The 21396-nt window shown below is 32.3% G+C and overlaps 1 protein-coding gene across 1 annotated transcript in view; it reads right to left on the reverse strand.

The window, feature by feature from the left end:
* The window catches only part of LOC105617807, a 75706-nt gene that overhangs the window by 3592 nt on the left and 50718 nt on the right, over window positions 1-21396 (reverse strand). The window contains exon 2 of the mRNA XM_012199360.1: window positions 8247-8475. Within this exon, the coding sequence (XP_012054750.1) occupies window positions 8247-8475 (229 nt within the window). The remainder of the gene's footprint in view (window positions 1-8246; window positions 8476-21396) is intronic.

Raw genomic sequence — 21396 nt, forward strand, 5'->3', positions numbered from 1 at the left:
GTCTTTGTATAGTTAATTACTTAGTATAGTATATATATATATATATATATATATATATATATATATATATATAAAGATCATGTTTTAAACTATTTTTTTGAAAGATGTACATCTTTTTTTAAATAAAATTTTTTCTTCAACTTTGATCTATAAGAGCTGTTTTAAATGTATAATCGTACATTTTCTTAAATCAATGTGAGAAATCACTCTTTAAAATCTTTTAGAATATTTAAAGACCATCTTGTATATGTACATAAAACAACTTTTTGTATATGTACATAAAAAATGAAATGTTATGTAATTTTAATTTAAAGACGTACAGTAGTAAAATTAAAACGTTAATTTTAACATTTTTGCATGTCTCAAAAAATCTACTGTACGTCCTTAAATTAAAATTAACATTTTGTTTACATTAACACTTGAAAAACAATTTGAAATTTCAAGCGTACCAATTTGGAACAACTTCAATTACGAGCACCGAATTTAAAACATTTTAGACATATATGTGTGTGTGTATGTGTGTGTGTGTGTGTGTGTGTGTATAATATTTTACACTGGTCACTTGTAATTGAAGTTGACCAAATCGTTAAAACAACGACGATGTTTCACGTATATATGTAACATATCGATCATTGCCGCAAAACATTGTCGTATCCTGGCAATTGAAATGACTGTCCATTGGAACGGTTACGATTGACATTTACTGCGACTGGATTGTTCCGGCTGTTAAGCAAAGCGACGTAAATAGCGCGCAGGCAATGAAATCGAAAGCGTGTTGCTCGTAATTACATCCATGATAGCAATTAGATGTTTATCTACTCGCGGCATTCTTCCCAATTGCGCCAATGTCATGAATTATATTAAAACGACATGGTAATTGAAACGCATACAACTAATTGCATATGTCGCGAATATATCAGCGACGTCATCGCTTCAGTCGATACATTGTCCTGATTACTATTCAAATTTGTTCCCATAGCGCGACTATCATTACATTTTGCTAACTATCACTATGTATATCGCTATTCTAATTGAGCGAATTAAACGATGATTGCAATTTACTCCTCTCCATGCGCGTAAACAATTATAAATTAACAGCTAAACAGTGTGCCTTATCGATAAATGAACAATCGCATATATTAATAAGCAAATCAATTAACTGATTAGTTTAATGACTATATTCCTCTCTCTTTCTCTCTTCTCCTTATCACAATATTATAACATATAATGCAAGTGTTTATATGTAGTTTCTTAATTAGTTTTCAGCAAAATATGCTTTAAAAAATATTTTTTAACATTTATAAGACGGGAAAGCCGTTATAAATCTGCACTGAATTATTATCATATTTTAAGGCAAGAAATACAACAAAAAAGAATCATTAGAATTATAACAAATCTCAATCAAGCAAAGCTATGATTTTTAAAACAGATCCCCACTCCGACGAAGTTAAATTGATTTTCATTAAATTTTATTTTATTTAAATTGAATTGAATTTTCCATAATCTTTGATTATGCACTTTTATATGTCATCTTCTCTCACACAACTTTTAAGAAAAACAACAACAACAGTAAAACTGTCTGTTTTTACCCGTTTTAAAAACTAGGTCGTATAAGTATAAGAAGATTTTTATTTTCTCTGGAAAGTTGTTCCGACAGCGTTTATGTATTAGATCCCGAATAGGCAATACTTACATTCATACATTAGTTTCTCTAGGATCTCCTCGTCATTTCGTCAAGCGTCGCGTTCACTAACCGCGAAGTACGTCGCACGAGAATTATAAATTCCATCGCGAAAAACTGCCCCTGATCTTCGTTTTTAATGCTCAAAGTACGGCAGCTGCAGCCCTGATGAGATTCCCGGAGGCCGAAGTTGGGGGAAGTTAAATTTGGTGAAAGGAAGATGTCGGAGAAAAGTTTTCATTCCGCGTCGTCCGTAAAACGGCAAAAACATTCTCGCGCAGTCCTAGTGCTTCCGGCTAATACACGAAATTGATTTAACTTTCCGTAATAAAGTCGCTTATGTTGCACGAAAAAGTTACTGTTGATCGCGTGCATTTTTTTTACACTAAGGAAAATAACGCGAGATGCAACATGTTTCGCAGTTTTTGTGTAATCAAACATTCGTATGTGCGAATGTAATTTTACTCAGCAAATATTCAAGACACGTAATTTTAAAAAAATTTTGTGTGAACCAGAATTATATTTTGAATTATTAAAAGCTCGTTGTTTGCTAGATAAATACTTGACATGTATTTTTTATTATTTTTTTATTTTTTATCCGTCACAAACTGTCTCCAAATTTAATTAACCATATGGTAAATTTTATTGTTCACAAACATACATATAATATGTACTTCTAGTTATTTTCATATTTATGCGTGAAAAATAATCATTTGTCGCATTTGTATATGCAAGTAAAAATATTTCGAGATTTTATTGTTCCTCCTATTCTCTTCTCTTTTTTTCTCTGATATAGAAAGATATTCCCCAGGAATTCTATTACGCTGGAATTTTTCTGGTACCTCGATATTGAAATACTAGGTCAAAATTGGGTTTAACGAGAACTTTCTAATGGCAAAACGTCAAAATTAAAACATGCTCTCCAGTAATTTAATAGAAATGCATTCTTGCTTGAAAGAGATAATTAAAACTTTTACAAAGAAGATTTACGATCAATTAAGGTTTTACTAACGAAAAATCGATTCTAAATTGGTCAAAGAAGAGATTTTTATTTAATATATTTGAATTTTTAAAATTATAAAAGAGTCTATTATATTGAATTATCATAAAAGTCTATTATATTGAATTTAACACAGGCGAACGAGATAAAGGAATAAATTTTAATAATTACTCTTTTTTTTCAATTTTATTAGAGCACTTTTATCTACATTGCATGTCGATTATAAACGACGTGTATTTATCATTTTTATCTTAAAAGCAGAAGACTAATGGCCGTTTCTACCAATGTACATTAACTTTAATCTTGGTTCAACTTTCCATTCTCCATCTTTTATTTTAATTCTTAAAACTAGAAAAAGATGAAGAGTTAGTTGAATCAAGATTAAAATTGAACTACATTGATAGAAACGGACATTAGAACCGGTTATTTCATCTTTGGATAAATCATATAACAATTTATCTAATAGATAAACAAAAGAGTAAAAGGATAAGAGTATAAAGAGTAAGAGAATTAGAGAGTGAGCTAAAGTTTATCGAGAGATGAAACAACCCAGCCTTATACAATCTTCCTGCTTTAAAGTTGTACGTGAAGTCGCTCATTTCAGAGAGACGTCGTTTTCCCGAATGAAGATTCATTCGTGGGAGTATTAATATAAGAGCGAACTCGTTAACTATCGTTTCCTAAAGTTCCAGCGACTTCACAAACAACGTTCGTGCATCAATCGAGTATATGCACTCTTGCAGTTTCATGATGCCGCGGCACATTATCCTCTGCAGTTCAGATCGTTTTCGGTTTTCGGATTAGTATACTCCGGTAGACGAACTAAAATGAAATCCCGGAGAAACCTCAATCCGCATTACGTTCCGCATCTGCTCGCGCTATTATACAGAATCCCATATTTGCTGTTGCCCGATAGCGAAGAATAACGTCAGACAAGCCACTCGGCAGAGAGGTTGCCCGGGAGAGAAGGAAGAAGAAGAGGAAGGGAATAACTTGCAGAGTCGGCCGGAAAGAAATTAGAAAGAGCAGATGGCCATGCGACTTTTGAAAAATTATTTTCCTCGTCAACGAGCACTTTCTCCTCGGAGAAGCGCCTCGCGACGAATTCTTCGCGTTCCCCGTCATTCTCCGACAGCCAGCAGACGTAATTGGATGTCTCGACTTTGCCAGCTTACGACGGCTGAATCCTATCCCGGCTTGGCTGACGGTTAACCGATAATCACACGGACGATTCCACGAATTCATTAAGATCATTAGCCGGCACGTCTTGGGAGTTTAATTGTCGTTGGCGAATCGTGTCTTACCGAATTACATTGATACGCGATTTATTTGTTCCATCTGAGAAGAGAGAATTATCTTGTTTAATATTTCCTTTACTTTCTTTTTATCTGAACATTTTGTGCGGATAATAACTACATTGAATCCTCCAGCTCCCGATAATCGAAGTTTTCTTGTACTATTGAGTGATTTCGCCAACTTCAATTTGGCTAGAAAGGATCACGAGGAGGTAACCACTAGCTGAAATATTATCCCACAAATCACATGATTTCATTTGATTTCAGACGATTTCATTCGATGACAAATAATTTTCTTTGCTATATATGAAGTCATTTGATAAAATAAACGATTTTATCTAATATATACACAATTAAATCTCGTTGCATATGTAATTATCGGATTATACATCGGGATTTCATATCAATTTTATAATGATTTCAAGAACTTTGTTCCACTATTACATTAAGTGATTACTTCCTCGAACGATCATACAAGTCCACTTGTAATATATTTAAAAAAAGGTAGATATCCAAAATGCTTGTAGATTTTAAAATATAATAATAATTAATTATTAACAATCGTTTCCCTTATAAAAACATTACCTTCGTGTTTTCACAGATCTTAGAAATCAGTATTCTGCTTTTCACTTAACAAACTTCAATCTCTATTCGCTTTTAATCCACCAAAGGAAGCAAACGTAGTAAAGAGGGCGAAGTTGAAGAAAGTATCCAGTGAGCCAAACAGATTTGTTGAACCAATTTAATCTCTTTCCTTTTTGAAATCTTTATCAATCAGTCTGAATACCGAACGAAAGCAATAACCCGTTTCCATTCATTTTTTACTTTATTTTTTTCTACTGTTCAATCATCAGTCTATTGCAACCTTATATATTTTTACCATAAAGTTATTTCGTTTTGTTGTAATTTTCTTTCTCCCAAAGCATTGAACAGATATAATTAGTTCTTTATAACTATTTTAGTCCAATTTATAATCATTTTAATTAATCTTTTTATTATTACAATTACTTTATCTTTTATTATTTTAATAATTACCCAATTGTATTAATTTTCAATACAGAATTGAAGAAATCCATACATAAAAAGAAGCACGTTTTATTTAGAATACTAGATTCTTTTTTATATAGACGTCATATTGTCCTGATTTTATAGTTCCTTTTTTCGTTTCCTTCATGTTTACAGCTTCTCTCGAGGTTCGCAATGCGAATCTCGTTGAGGAATAAATTCCGATTGATTCTTCCATGACAGAGAAATGTTCCTATTTCCTTGCGAGTTTGTCTTCGATGGCTGCGAGGTTGTCATTTGATGATTTATTCAAAGCGCATATTTATCTTAAGAGCCGCCAGCCTAATGGCACGTTCCTAATGCCGATGCAACTTTAAGCGTGAGCTACCCAACCGAATCGTTAATCCAATTTACTCTTCTGTGAGGAGTTGCCTGAAACTTTCAACCACACCCGTCTGACAAGCGTGATCGGTTATTCAGACTAGCTTATGATAATCACCCTCGAAAGAACTTTGAACTTCACACCAAACTTTACATATTGGATATATGTGTTTAACTCCTCGTTATTGAAACAGAGAGACTCTAATAAACATACGAAATGAAAATTTTAATTTTTCATCAATGTAATATCAAAAACTTTCATTATTTCTTTAATTCTTTTATATTGATAATTTTTCTTCCGATATTCATGTTTAAAGAAGATGTCTTCAAGTCATTTTTTTAAACTTATATATTAAAAAACGTAACATTTCAATAGACAGATTTATTATTAGTTAATTACATATTTCTTTTAAAATTTTATAATATTTTTTTTATTTTATTATATAATAAATCGATAAAATTCGAAGCAAGAGAGAAAAAGAGAAGAGGAAAAGAACGAGAAAGGAATACTAATGCGAGACGTGCAAAAGCGCAACACGTTTTCGTCACAATTTAAGACAAATTGGAAAATTCCAACGAAAACCGAGTTTTAATTTTGTCCATTCACGAAAAGCTATTCGAGATATAATAAAGTTTTGAATCGTACGTTAAAATTATTACACACATTTTCACAGAAATTGTTCGTCATCTTTCCTTTTTGCTATTTTGAAAAGTCCTTCGTAATTCTATTTCTTCGTTTCTAAAAAGACACTTGGCAAAAGATCATCTGGGCAAAATGCTGCTTAAGAGTGATTGAAAAATTAAGAATCTCAGTTTTATCACGAAAGGTTTCTTAATTCGGCTAACTGTGTAACATGGAAAATCAATCGCGATGAGAGCCGTAACTTGTCATATAATTGGAACGAATGGTCGAGATAGTTTGGAAATTATCGAGAAAATCGGAATGCTGAAAGATTCGATTAAGATATAAAGAAGTAAAGCCCACCCACTCACCCGTTCGATTTCAATTGATTTGTCTAAAAGAAATTATAATCTGAAACTGTGTTATCCTAATTTCGCCAGATATTATTAATCACAATTCTCTTTTGTGCAATTGCTCCTTATGCAAATATGTTTTTGCATCAGATTCCAGTTTACACGGTTCATTGCACGGATGTCAAATGTACAATACAAACGCATTAATTTGCATCACTGATAATTAATGCATCTGGTTTCAATATTAATGCACGTACTCTAACCGAGAATAGCCATCGTCTACTTGTTAATTAAATCGCAATGTTGAATTATACTCACAATTAGATACTATTTAACACCGTATTAAAAACTATTTCAAATGAGAACTATATTAGAATGTAATGAGAAGTATTCTTCATGAAAAGGAATTCCTCATCATCGCGCAGAAATAAGTTTTGCTTAAATATAAAGACTATTTAATACATATGCTATTTTGATTTAACTATAATTTTTTATTGAGCAAATATTTACTTAAGTAAGTGTTAATTGGTATTATTCAAATAAATAATAATCATTAAAATTTAGTTTACATTTTTTCTCAGTGTAAAAATTGAAGATACAAATTTGTAAATAATTTTATTGAACTATTGAAATAATTGTGTAGGACGCTCTAGCATGATGAACAGTACTAGAAAAAGTTTGATATTCTAGTAACCACTTTTAATGTCTTAATAATTGTTTTGATAGTTCAACAAAATTATTTTTAGATCTGTATCTAGCTAAATTTTTAAATACTTTGGCAAAACTTATTTTCCATGCGATAATAAAATATTTCAAAATTAAAAAATAAAATAGAGAATATATACATATATATGTACATAGAGGAGAAGATAGCATTATGGCATCCCAGGAACATTTTACACAGTAATTTGATTATTAATCAATATTTAAGTTTAAAATTTGATAAATTGATTATTGAATCAATTCTGAACTCAAAGTTACGAAATATTTATTACTTAGGACACTATTAATAAAAATGTGACGATATTGCATAATGACTCAAAGAAAAACATGGATGGTAATGTGGCCTTCCATAAAAATAGCCTTAAAAAATTAATTTTGTTTAGAAAACAATATTTGGTCACTTAAAAAAGTAAAACATTTTAGAATGTATGCAAATAAATGTATATACATTCACATAACTTCTGCATATAAGATGCTCAGTACTAAAAATTTCAGTACTAAAAATAGGTTGTCCAAAAAGTTCGTGCCGATTTTGAAGGAAAAGTAAAACGCAGAAGGTTTAAATTTTAGTATATATTTATTAAATTTAAACCTTTTGCGGCACGAACTTTCCGGACAACTCAATAATACATATAATAATACATATAATACATATAATATAAACTATAGATTAACAGTAGAGTTACAATCGATCATTAAATAATTATTTTGATATGAAAAACTTCAAAAAAGAGGCTGTGATGAGTAAGCAATATTCATAGAGGGAAAGAATCAATATTCACATTAGCAAAATACCATGCTATTGTTCAAATTTGTATAACTCAAAATATATACAGTCAAATAAAATGTTAAATAGCAAACAACACTTAAAAATACATATATTCGCATGAAAATACTCACGTTTAAGAAAAATGAGGAAATAGATGTAATTAAATGCTAAAATGTAGAAAAATGTAGTGCTCAGAATCATTTCAAAATATTTGAAAATAAAAATGCGTCGTAATAAGTGTTAGCTTGAGTATTGGTATATTAGCGTTATGTAACGGCGAGTTATTGAACAAATAATTCCATAAGTAATTAGGATTCGCTATAATAGCAGAGATATTAAGGGAGGCAATATATACACTGGCCATAATACCACTTTCTCCTCTATAAATACTAGAACCAAAATAATATGAAAATTTACCATTCTGCGGATACATATTTCGCCATAAACCTTTTTTCGTGTTAATATTTGGTATCCGGAAGGTATATTCCAGGTCTCCAGATTCCTCACTCCACCACAGTTTCAACGAAGAATGTTCAAATGGTCTCAACTTCACAATCGGACAAAGATCATTGCTGATGGTCTTCACTGGCTTTGTGGGGTCGAGTTTGTGTTGCAGTACTTCTACGACGTACCATTTGTCCATTATCTGTAACGAAATATTTTCGTAAAATTGATTTGAAAAATCGCATGATTGTGAATAAGTGAATAAAAATCGATATCTTTCCGCAAACATGATTTCCACTTGAGCCTCAATTCTCAGGATATTTGAGATATTAAAAAGTTGAAGAGAAAAAAAGATAAGATTCTAGCTCGGGAAAAAATTGGTTAAATCGGTTAAAGAGCTTGCAAAGATGGAAGAAAGTGCAGAGATACCGAGTATGTGCGCGGGAGAGTAGTAGTAATCTAGTAACTTTGGCGAAAGTAGATATAGATAATACCGTGAGAAGCTTATTCCGTGAAAGCAAATTACGAACAATTTATTGGCCGCGCGATCGTTAGTGATTAAGTTGGAAATAATATCATCGAGAGTCGAATATAACCGCCATTCTGATCGGCATAATGCGCGGGATTTCTTTTTTTTTTAGTCCGAGCATCTCGATTTTATATTTCCGTGAAATCTTTTATATCTTTAATCGGATTGCGTCGGATAAATCTCAATGCTGAATCTCATTCAAAAGTAGTCTATATTTTTCTTCTTCTATTATCCGGAGTGTTGATCAATCTTGCAATTTCGCGACTTCTTGCTTCGCGGGTTTTATGATAAACAACAGCAGCGAATCTTAAATAGAACATTATATAATAGCGAACATTGTTCGCCAAGGGAATAAGATGTTCGTCAATCTTACTCGTGACTCTCCTTAGTGACGTTGACCGATGCTTTAGAGAAGTAGAGAGGCCAAAAGTTAAGCGCATAAAGAATTAGTCTCAACAAAATGCTGAGAAAATCAGACGCCTATTCATCTCCGTTGCAGTAATAATAACGTCGAATAGGACAGATTACAAAATCGGTCCCAGAGTATCTCATAAAAGCTAATCTTGACCATTCTTCTCATATAACGCGGTGATTTTGTGAAGAAACTCAATTTTCAGAAAGCGCAAAGATCAATTCTCTCTGGAATGTAATAAATGCAGCTTTTACTTGTTATCTAAGGGGAAAATTTAACTGTCAGTTTAATTTATCGCAAAGTCGCATATTACATGCAAACATAGATAATTGTTTATTCAATTCGCTCGTATATTAAACATGATGCTAATGTATCCATTGAAAGCGCTTAGGTCCGAAGTTGATGTACAGCGGTGATGCAGATTATCAACTTGTTGAGCTCAGATGGTACGATACTCGGTTTTGCCCGCGGGAACTAGCTAAGGAGAGTTCGTTGAACAATGACTATAATAATCTTTGCGGAGGTCCGAGATTCATAAAGGCTTCTCTGCTTTGTCTTTGCGATATCAGTGAATTTCAATCTAGCGCAAACGTGTTTTGTTGTTTCAAGATTAATCAAGAATATTCTTAGTAAATGCTATGTGCGAAATGTGCCATTTTTATTAACTTTGTGCTTATTAGAATTTTGTCATTTTTCTTTTTAAATTTTTATAAAGGGAGAAAGAGAATTTATCGAAATTTCTTTATGCTCAATTAGTTATTCGAAAAATACAGATATTCGACATTTCTTACAGATATTCCACATTTTCACAGAGCGAAAAGTCTTCAGCGAAAACGACATCCGATAATTTTGAAGCACTCTGTACGGACGAATGAAATGGCCAAAATAAAAGTAGACGCCGTTTTTACTGAGTAGATACGTGCATATTGCGCGTGTACGTGTGTACGTTCGTACACATTTCTGCTTTATTGTACCGGAAAAGCGCCGTAAATCATTGTCGTCGAGGTGTATGTGATACTGGGTCACATAGCGTGGTCGGGGGATTAAAATTAACGAGATAATAAATATGGCCTTTGTCGAATAGCCCGCAAAAAATTTCAATTGTCGTTTCGTAGGAATCTCGTTGCATGAACAATCGCGGTCGTTTGTTTGAAATTGTTATTTTTCCTTTTTTTTTTAACAAATGTCGTGACTATGTGCAAACGATGTTATTATTAAATCCGGAATCCGGAACTATGATAACATACAATTTACGTATAAACTTAATTCTCTTCTTCTGAATTAGGAAAATTAATAAATTAAATTATAGAAAAAATGAATAATAATTAAAAAATAAAAAATTCTCATGAATTCTCATAATTTCTGTAGCATTATACATTAGAAATAAAAATGTAGCGCCTTTAGCAAAACTGACATTTTTTAACAGCAACCAATTATTTTGTTTGTACAATAAAAAATTTAGTTGCTTCTGCTCAATACACTTCAGCTTTTTAAATAATAAAAATATTTGTTTATGCCAATTAAATAATTTAATTTATAAGCAAATAAAGTAATAAAACAGGTTAGTTTGCGGTTAAATATTTTGTATTTTAATCAAATATTTTGTTGTTAGTAAAATATTTTTCCTAGTATAACAATAGATTACGCTGTTTTGTTCTGAAATTTAAAATAAACCGAACCAAAATATTTGTTTATACTAAACTGCTTAATTGGAATAAAGAAATATTTTGTTATTTAAAAAGTTAAAAAGTGTATTTACCAGAAACAATCAAATTTTTTGTTATATAACTTAAATATTTGATTTATAAAGATTATGTTTTTTTACAGGTTTTCTCCGTGTCCAGATCCATTCTTGGAATGCCAACGTTTCGTGAACCTTGCAATCCACTTCATCAGGGCGAGGAGCAGCCTACTGTATCAGGCTGCTCCTCGTCTTGATGCAAAGTTCACGAAATGTTGGCATTCCAAGAATGGATCTGGATACAGAGAAAACCCGCAAAACGTAAAATCTTTATATAGAAAGCACTCATGGAGTCTCAAAAATATTAAATATTTTTTGTTGCTTAATTGTTAAAAAATGCCTCAACTAAATAGTTTTATTAAAGGAATTAAATTTTTTTTCTAACGTGTGTGACTTTATTAAATTTTTTAAATATGCTCAGCATGATATTTTAGTATAGTATAATATATAAGAGACAACGATAAGAAAAGATAATAGAGATAATTTTAATTTTGCACAAGGATCTTTACGAAGTTTTCTTCACTTTAAAAAATGCTGACTACGTTATTAAAGTTTGTATAAACTTGTCTTGTTGGTCTTTATGTCGCTTCTTATTCGTCTTAAGAAACCACGATATGCATCCGATAATAAAGTTTGCCGAGTTGCTTTATTATTCAGTCTTGTAAATAAGACATATAATACCGAGATAGCCGTATGTTGAAATTAAGGAAAGTTTAATCAGTATCTATCAACTTGAAAAAGATGAGACCATAGAGCGCTCACGATAGATAGCCCGCATCGTCATCGCGTTGGTCTTGTAATTTATATCGCTGACAATGGTTGAATAAACACAAGCCTTCATTCAAGTTATGAAAGTAGTTGGAAAAGTTTAATTGGTATTTGGCAGCCAATGCAGCCATTATCACGTGTAACGCGATTACATTACACGTTCCCTTGGACATTTCCGATTATCCACTAAATTATGATGAAAGACACTTATAACTTTTGATTTAGCTTGGATGTTCACGTCAAAATAACACAAGATTTAAGAGAATCGTGTGTGAAATATTATTAATTAAAAATACAAGAACGCGTAAAATGTAATAAGTAAATGAATAAAAAAGTTTAGAAAGAATAAGAAATTATAGACTTCAATTAAATATATGTATAATATATATATATATATTAGAAAAATATATTTATATATCAGAAAAAAATTCATCATCTCTTCCAATTAATTGAATAATTAATTTGATAATTTATTGTTATATATTAATTTGTTTTTTTAATGAGCCTTTTCTGGTGTATACATATCTCGTCTTCATTGTTTGCTAGATTCATTTTGTTAATTATTAGATTTTCAACATAATTTCTATTAATTTATGAAAATTTTGCAGGTTTTGCGGTCATAAAATATATTCGGTAATGAAAAATTATATTATTTGTTGGATAAACTGATATATTCATCGTGGCGTTTCGGACGACGCGAATATAATAAATGTATTTTTTGCGAATTGAAAGCACATCACCGACATGAAATGGTATAACAATCGCGCAGGGCTTTAAAAGCCCAGTGTTCCGAATAATCTTATATCCCTTTAGTAGATTTAACATTCATTTATTTTAACCAGCAGTTTTTCACGTGGGAAGATTCGCCGCATAAAATCGGATAAAAACCACCGCCAAGCCACAACGATTTTAAGCTCGACGCATTGCCAAACTAAATCCGCGCTACTTGCGCAAAAGTCTATTTAAAGACACCTACAAAAAGGATTTTATCCTCCTCTTTTTTCATATAAAATATAATGCAATCTATGTTATAACTAATTCACAATTGTAATCAATACAATTAATTTTTTTAAGAGCTAATTCATTTTACGTGCATTTGAAGCCTCGTTCTTCCTATTTAATATCCATAATTAAAACTGTTATAACTAATTCACAATGGTAATCAATACATTTAAGGTTTTTTTTATTTGAAGAGCTAACTCATTTTACGTTTGCATTTGAAAAGTCTCGTTCTTCCTATTTAATATCCATAATTAAGACTAACGATTAATACGAGGTACGTTGAGCACTCAGTGTAATAATTCTTGATGTCCAAGGAATTATCGATGAACTCAGCTGATCTTGCACAAATTCGTAAATTATAATTACAAACCGAATAATATACATGCGTTTTATCTGGACACGACAACATGACGCTGAATAAAATTGCCAGCAAATAAACCGGCGCGTCGCGCGAGGATAAATTTTCGTTTATTAGACACTACCGGACACCCGGCACGGACGCGCTTCGTGACTTATGCATTCGCTATCGTAACGAGGACGTCAGCGTTTTCACGAGAATATTGCAGTAATTAGTAGCAAGGTAAATTACCGTGCTCGTACGCTAATAGCGGGTAATTTCCGAAATAGTAAAAAAAGGAGGGGAGTAGAAAGCGACGTGACGCGTGTTTTTTCCGAGTTCCACCTCGTTTCAGTTACCTCATCGATCACACGGTGAAAGAAAGAGAGAGCAGCCATCCAAAAAATATATATTCGACTGCCTAAACTCGGTTCGCTGCTCGTATATTTCCTCACGCTTCGAAAACTCTCTTTCTCTCTTCCGCAACAACAACAGCATGTGCCTTATGGGGTTTATGCGAGAGATATCCCGAGAATATACGAAGCAGAGATATACGTTCGGAGATATACGCTCGTACTCTTCCAAACCGTCTCCGAAATACTTGCCCTTTCGCCTCTCGTAATACATATTTGCGAATTGAGGAGCCTGGCTCACGTTTCCCGCGGGACATAGCTTTCAGGGAGGCATTGAGAGGGCTGGTGGATTCATCGAGTGGGTTTCTCCGATGGTTTCGGGACAGCTGGCAATCTCTCCAGGAGACGCATTTGCATCTTTACGACTTTCGACGGTGCTCGTCGTCGTTCGCGTCGCGACGCCTCTGTGACGGACGAGTGGTAAAAATTGGGGCGCACGATCACAAATTGGGAAAAATGGGAAAAAAAAAGAATATGTAAGGTCGTCTCCCTACGGGGCCACGTGCGGCACGTTATTGTATTTATGTCTTTATTAAATTCCACGCGCGACTGAACGCTGAATTTTTAATATTCTTACAGCGTGACATTTGCGATATGAAATTCTATTTTTGGCGACGTAACATTCCGTCTTTCCCCCTCCCTGAGTATTCAATAAAACAAGTCCTTTAACATTAGCAACGATAATATAGCATGTCATATGGATAAATGATTGTCACACTAAAATATGTGTGTGATATCTTATAATAACAAATGTTCCTTTTTTTATCGAATATATTAAAAATTAAAGGTACATACCGATATTTTCCAGTCCTAATCTACATGTGTTATTTATATTTTGTTATACTCATATATATGTTATTTTAAATGTTATTGTTCTTTACGTATAAAAGCATTATCTAAAATTTTCGAATAATTAATAGCGTCAAAACCAAATGTAACTGTCAATATTAAAAGCCAGTGAATACGTGGCAACGACAGAAAGTAAATCAGTTCTATGGTAGTTACAGCGGGTGTCGATTTTAAAATAAATTGTCACATTGCTGTGCTTGCACAAAAGGAATTTAATTAAAACACGGGAATTTGCCTCTCATCGATTCGGCACTTCGTTCGAACGCACATTGATTCGTTATCGGTAGTTTTATGTACAGGGTGTCTCAGGTCTGCCGAGCTAACTTAATTTCCCAATCAATTTGTGGTTTATGTTCCATGAAGATAAATGTTGAAGTTCCAATAACATCCGAGTTCCAAACGATTGATGAGACTGTTCGATAAAATTTGACCTTTTTTTACGACACGAGATACTCTCTAAATTTCTTGGAGTGAAATCTTACTTCAAAAGCGTTAAAATGTTGCCATTATGAAAAAAGAGTGCAAATATTTCATTCTTTTTCAATAGTGACAATATTTTAACTCTTTTGGAATGAGATTTCACTCTAAGAAATTTAGAGAGTAGCGATGTATTTTTATCTGCTGAATATAAATTCATTGGCCAAATTTGATCATCACATCATAATTTTGAAAAAAAATCAAAAAGGCTAAAAATGACAATTTTCAGAATTTTTATGATATTTTAGTTTTGCCAGTAAATTTTTTTCTAAATTTTATTACGTTTGTTAATGCCACGCGAAAGTATTATTTTTTTCTTTATAATATATTTTGTTTTATTTCGATGTGATTTAACGTTGGAAACTATTGTTCTTGTACGTGGAGAAGGTATTTTGTTTCACATTTCGTGGAACTGGAATTATGTGGAAAATAAGTGCTTTTGTACTTACAAAATATAATCGGATCATACTAAATCGTGAAGCAATATAAAATTGATGAAATATTATTTGACAGGAAGATTGTGATCTTAAATTATATGAGGTTATAATCTTCCACACTGTATTTTGTCAATTTTATATTATTTTTTTATTTGATATGATTTTATTATATTTTGTAAATACAAAAATACTTATATTTTTTTCTATAGTTAATACAGGATTAAAATGGAATAAATGCCTTTTCCATGTATAAAAGAGAGATATTTTTAAAATGCTGTAAGTATCTCGAAAATGAAAAATCATACCAAAATGGAACAAAATACATTTTGAAGTTAAAATTTGATACTTTATTAATACTAATATGATATTTACGATATTTAGAAAAAATTTGACGAAGCTATAACGTCGTATAACGTATAAAAAACTCAAAATTATTATTCTTAATCTCTTTGATGTCATTTTTCTCAAAATTGTGGTCTAATTTTGGTCAATGAATTCGTGTTCAACAAACAAAAATACATCGAAAAGAACTTTCACATTCTCTGTTGAAAAATTGATGTTGCAGTAATTAATAGCTTCTCTCTTGAAAATAAAAATTTTTTGTCATCCTGAAATGAAAAAAGAAAAATATTAAAATATTATTAAAAATAGGAATGTTATCACGAAAACATTTTAGGATTTTCGTTCTCGAAGATGTAAAATTTAACAAGCTGCATGTTTATATAAAATGCGTTGTTTTCGTGCGTCTAAAGATACTATTTTTCCTAGTCCTCACATTTTCTTACAGTTTCGTCGAAAATAAATCGACTCGCGGACGTTTCTTGTGTACCAGACAAAACACAAAGGGAGTGCGGGAGTACGGATGGCTTAGGAAAGCGTAAAGAGAAATCTCGAGGTTCATAGGACAACCCCTACTGTCCATAGGACAAACCCCAGTCTCGACGGCAAGCTTAAAATGAAAAAACGAAGAAGACTGTCAAGATACTGTAAGCCTCTCGTATATCTTGCTGCCGGTATCGTTTTTATATTTAAATCGATATTCTCTCGACGGTATAGATGACAGTTAGCCCTTTTTCATCCCGATACGAAAGTCGATCGCGAGTCGTTGACGGTTTCTCAGCGGCCGCTTATCCTCTTGAATCTATTTATCATTATAAATTTTTTGCAATAATCGCGCTTGCGATATGCTAGTGGGATCATTTAACTTTAATTACTTTCTTCTTGAAATAATGCAAAAGATTATGATTTATGATCCCACGGGCTTTCTATTATAGTTCAGAACAATGGAGCTCTCGATGAATTTTTATTTCCTATTTTAAGGGTTTTTATGTACTTAACAAATTACTTAATCATTTATCAATAGCTTTCTAACCGAGCTCTCCAAAAGATTGACAGCTGAATTTCAACTACAATGCAATGTTTGCTAGTATTTTGCAACAAGCCACTCTTACACAGTCAGTAACATTTCATTCAGTCACCCGTGAATTTAACATACATATAGCCTACGATAACAAAAACAGCGAACGAATTCGACGGATCTCCTATGGACTCCATGAAAAACACGTAGCAAATAAAGCATTAAACTATTAAATCTCTATCGCATACAGCTTGTGGGATTTAAAGATTGATTCTGTTGTTGACGGACATATTTTGAATTTGCGTTCTTCTTTTTGCGATTATAGAATTTGTTAGCTTAAATTCGCACTTAAACAGAATAAAGTCTGAACAGTTATTCTCATTTATTACATCCGCGTCACACGTCAAAGTGGATTTTATTATCCTAATGAGCCGGTTTAGAGAGCGCGTGATTCAACAAGAATGTAATTTGTAGCGGCAGTTTGCACGGAAATGGCGCATTACTTCTTCATGCATCGCAATTTTCTCGAGCGTGACAAAACGTGTTCGTAGATCGATCCGATCGGCGACAAAGCTCGTCGACGACTTGAATTAATCAAACTAATTTTACTTTGTAACAGTTTAATATGCGCTCGGGCATGCAACCACAGTGAAACGAAACGCGCGCTGTATAACCGTATAACATCATTTCATATGACGTTATGTATAAGTTATCTCGGAATCGCCATTCGTTTCGAAACGTTGCACCAAATCTGTTTAGTATCTGTAATTACAATTATTGCTATAATTACAATTGTGACTATTATAATATTAGTAATAATAACTATATATATAGTTCCTATTAACCAATTATACATATAATATATTGGCAACCAAAAATGACTATTATAGTTAATTATAACCATAAAAATGGTTGAAATTATCATAAAAATGATTCAAATAAGTCATTTTTTCATAATTCTTCTTATTTCGGACAGGTTCCTAAAATGCGGAAAGACAAATATTTCTAATTAAGATATATCGGGATATTTCGATAGTTTTGTTAAAGAACTATCGATACGATTTTTTAAGATCTCTTATCCTAACTATCAAATATTTTAATATGCTACTTTCTTTCATCGAATCTTTATTCTCTCTAGCATATTTTTCTCAATGTAACTATTTATTTTATCGACTCATCAAATTGGACTGCTTCTCAGTAGATTTACTTGTTGTCGCTTGCTTTGCTTTAGCATGATTTCTTCTGCTTATTTGTAACTGTATGAATGTGTGTTTATTAGAATTTGCATATGTAAGCGCTGTGTGTGTGTGTGTGTGTGTGTGTGTGTGTGTGTGCGCGTGCGTGCGTGAGTGCGTGCATGCATGCGTGCGTGCGTGCGTGCGTGCGTGCGTGCGTGCGTGCGTGCGTGCGTGTGTGTGAATGTAAGGTCCGATATTTCATTATCTGGTTAATTTGTAATTAAGCTAACCTGATATTTTATCCTGATATTATTATAGGCTTCATTTATGATGATCATGGATGAAGTCCGTTGGGTGAAACATCAGGTTAGTCTATAAATTAACTATAAATTAACCGGATAATGAAAAACCGAGTCTAAGTATGTGTTTTGTGTTTTGTGTTATGTGTTTTGTAACAATGTATGTACGTGTGTTTTAAACTCAAATTGTAAACGCTATCGTTGCTTCGCTTGTACTTTAGCTTTATAATAGCAATTTGCCTTATCATTTGCATGTATACTATTCTGTTATTCACAGTTCTTCTTTATTAAATTCAATCTTTACAAAGTTGTACATTTTGTAATAAAGTGAAAGTAAAATAATTATTATTTTTAATTATTATTATTATTATCTTGCATGGATCAATTTTACAAATTAACGATAGCTTGAAACGGAAATTCTGAGTCTACAGAGTTGAAGGTACTACGTCGATTGCAATCTGCTTCCATAATTATATATGTTATAAAACAATGAGTTGGAGTCGGAGTCGATCAAATTGAACGGCTATGAGCGTGAGGCGTATATAATTTCGTATGTAATCCGACGCATTTCCATTACTAGGTATTTGCAGCCGTATAATACTGTTTGGAATAGATGCAGTGAATGACCGTTCATCGATAAACAATTACTGTATACTTTCTCATTTCCTTAGGCATATATAAAATAAATACAACTTTATTTTAAAGCCGATAATATAATACAATTATATGACTATTATTTATGTGATTATTATACAGAGTAGTGATTGCATAATACTTGAATGACATTTCCTGGATATTATTTTTGACTATTAAGAGAGAAAGTGTAATTGAAAAAAGATGAAAAAAAAAGTCTTTTTAATAGTCTTAAAAGAAATATTTTTTACACATTTTAAGCATAAAATTTTGTAATATATTCAAATAATTATAAAATGAGCTCTATCACATGATCCGAATGATTATAAGTAGACCATCAAAAGAGAAATAATTTAAAATAACTTCTTTCAAATTTTTTTTTGATATATTAGGTGAGGGAAAAAGTTCGTGGCGTTTTTCCCGTTAGATGTAACGGGGAAAACGTCACGAACTTTTTCCATGTAGTAATTGTACTTAATTTAAAATAGATAAAAATAAATATCTGATAATAATAATTTATTTATAAATTCATAAAATGGATAAACTGAGAATTAAATTATTGCAAACGATGTGAAAATATGATACCAAATAACATCAAAATCTATAAAATTATATTTTTTAGTTTTATCTTTCTTTTAATTGTATCTTTTTCTTTAGAAATACATCGAATTGATTTTTAAAATTAATTTTTTTAAGAAATAAATAGATGAATATAATTTGATATTAAAAAATTATCATTATGTCAAAAGTTATGAGTGATGAAGCTTACAAAAAATTAATACTCAAATCATAATTAAAATCCGATAGAAACTTGTTTAGAAAAAAATATAGAGTAAAATGTAATCAGTTACATGAAGAAAAGAATATAAAATTAGATAATTCGAGTACAATGATCGTGACGAGAAAAAGGAATTTAAAAAGATAGATATTATGATTTTGCATCGTCTTTCTTATTAAAATGCTCTTCAAAAATATAAAAAGTTAATTTTAAAAAGTGATTATTTTTATGGATTTTTTCTGAGTTCGTGCACAGCAACAATAGCTAGAGAAGGTTGTTAAATATGCAGCGCATGAATACTTAATGCAACACCGAATTCATTAGAACGTTATAACAAAACTGACGTTAATTTGCACACATTTTATGCTGCGTTGATATCAAGGGAACTATTATCTCACGTAAGACGTCGACGTCAGTTTGTTTTAGTTACGCAGGTTTATTCCGAAAGCGCTTATTTACTCACTCTTAGGCCGAATTTCAACATGCGGGCGGAAAGAGAGAACTGGAACTCTCACGAATATCATTATCATTTTCAATTATACATCTTCAGGCAACGCCATTTCATTTCAAAGCGACAACGAAGCGGCATTATAATGAGAGAGGCGAAAATTGCGCGTCGCGAGTATTGAATTGAACAAAATGCAATCAAATTATCACCGAATACAATTGCTGAGTATTTAAATTAGCGATTAAAGATTATCATTTACACATAAATTTAACATTTAATTCGTAGTCCACAATTATATATAATATATGATGAAAATAATTAGGTGAAATAATCATCAATTGTGATTAAACTATCATTGATTAAACAGGAAATTCCAACTATAACCGGTTCAATAAATTCGTAAATGTTAAAGGGTACTTCGAGCTTTCTATAATATATAATTAATTTGTGTCGATAGGAGAATTAATTAGAAACGAAGCAGGCAAGAGTAGTAAAATTTAATTTTATACGATCGAAATATATTTCCGATATATATATTTCGATCGCATAAAACTAAATTTTAAACTTTATAAGCTTTACAAATGAAGATTCGTTTCGAATAAAAAAAAAGAATTCAGTTTCGTTTGAATGTATTCTAAGGTGAGAGATCCTTTGATCTTGCGTACGTCTCTCTTCCGAGACACATTCAATAGAGGCTCAGTTGTCTTAACAGCCTCCAGCCGATGCACGAGAGCAGCCCTTATTTATGCTAACTTATGCGCCGCATTTGCATGCACGCTCGAAATATCTTCAATGAAACGCTGAGACGTAAGGCAGACATCGCTCTTTTCGAGATCCGATATTAAAACCTTCAGTCGAATGATACGCGCGAGTTCGCAGGAGACAATCGTGTTTCTCGGTCATAGCTCCTATTGTTACAGCGACTCACAAACGCGTGCCTGTAACGCGGTCGATTCTGAATTGGAATTGTTAAGCGTCTGTGTTTCCTCAATTTGCTCGATGCTTGTCGCTGAAATCGGTCACATCACGAAGTCTCTCCCTCGGGAGGAACGGAAAGGTGAGCAATGCTCGTCGAGTTCTGTTGAAATCGACAGGTTTCCAAAGTTTCTCGCTTCACGTTTATGGCTTCACGCTCAGAGACTCTGTTCGCCCAAGGGGTTGTTCGCAAGTCGCATGAGGGTTGCAAGCGTCCGACCCGTGACTAGCTCTAAGATTTCGTGAAGTTGTACGATCGCAGTTTCCTCAAACGTCAGTGCAGAAGATCCTCAGGTAAAAGAACGAGGAAATAGATACAAAAAAAGGAAACTACTGCGATAGTTCTTGATTGGATCGGTGACCGCAGCTAAACAGCGGTCCAGACGGTTCATCGATACCGATTCTGAGATATTGCCGCAGGTGAATTACGTTGCATTCATAGTTGAAGAGAGAGAGAGAGAGAGAGAGAGAGAGAGAGAGAGAGAGAGAG

Source organism: Atta cephalotes (assembly GCF_000143395.1).
Source record: "Atta cephalotes unplaced genomic scaffold scaffold00014, whole genome shotgun sequence".
In the NCBI taxonomy this organism is placed as follows: Eukaryota; Metazoa; Arthropoda; class Insecta; order Hymenoptera; family Formicidae; genus Atta; species Atta cephalotes.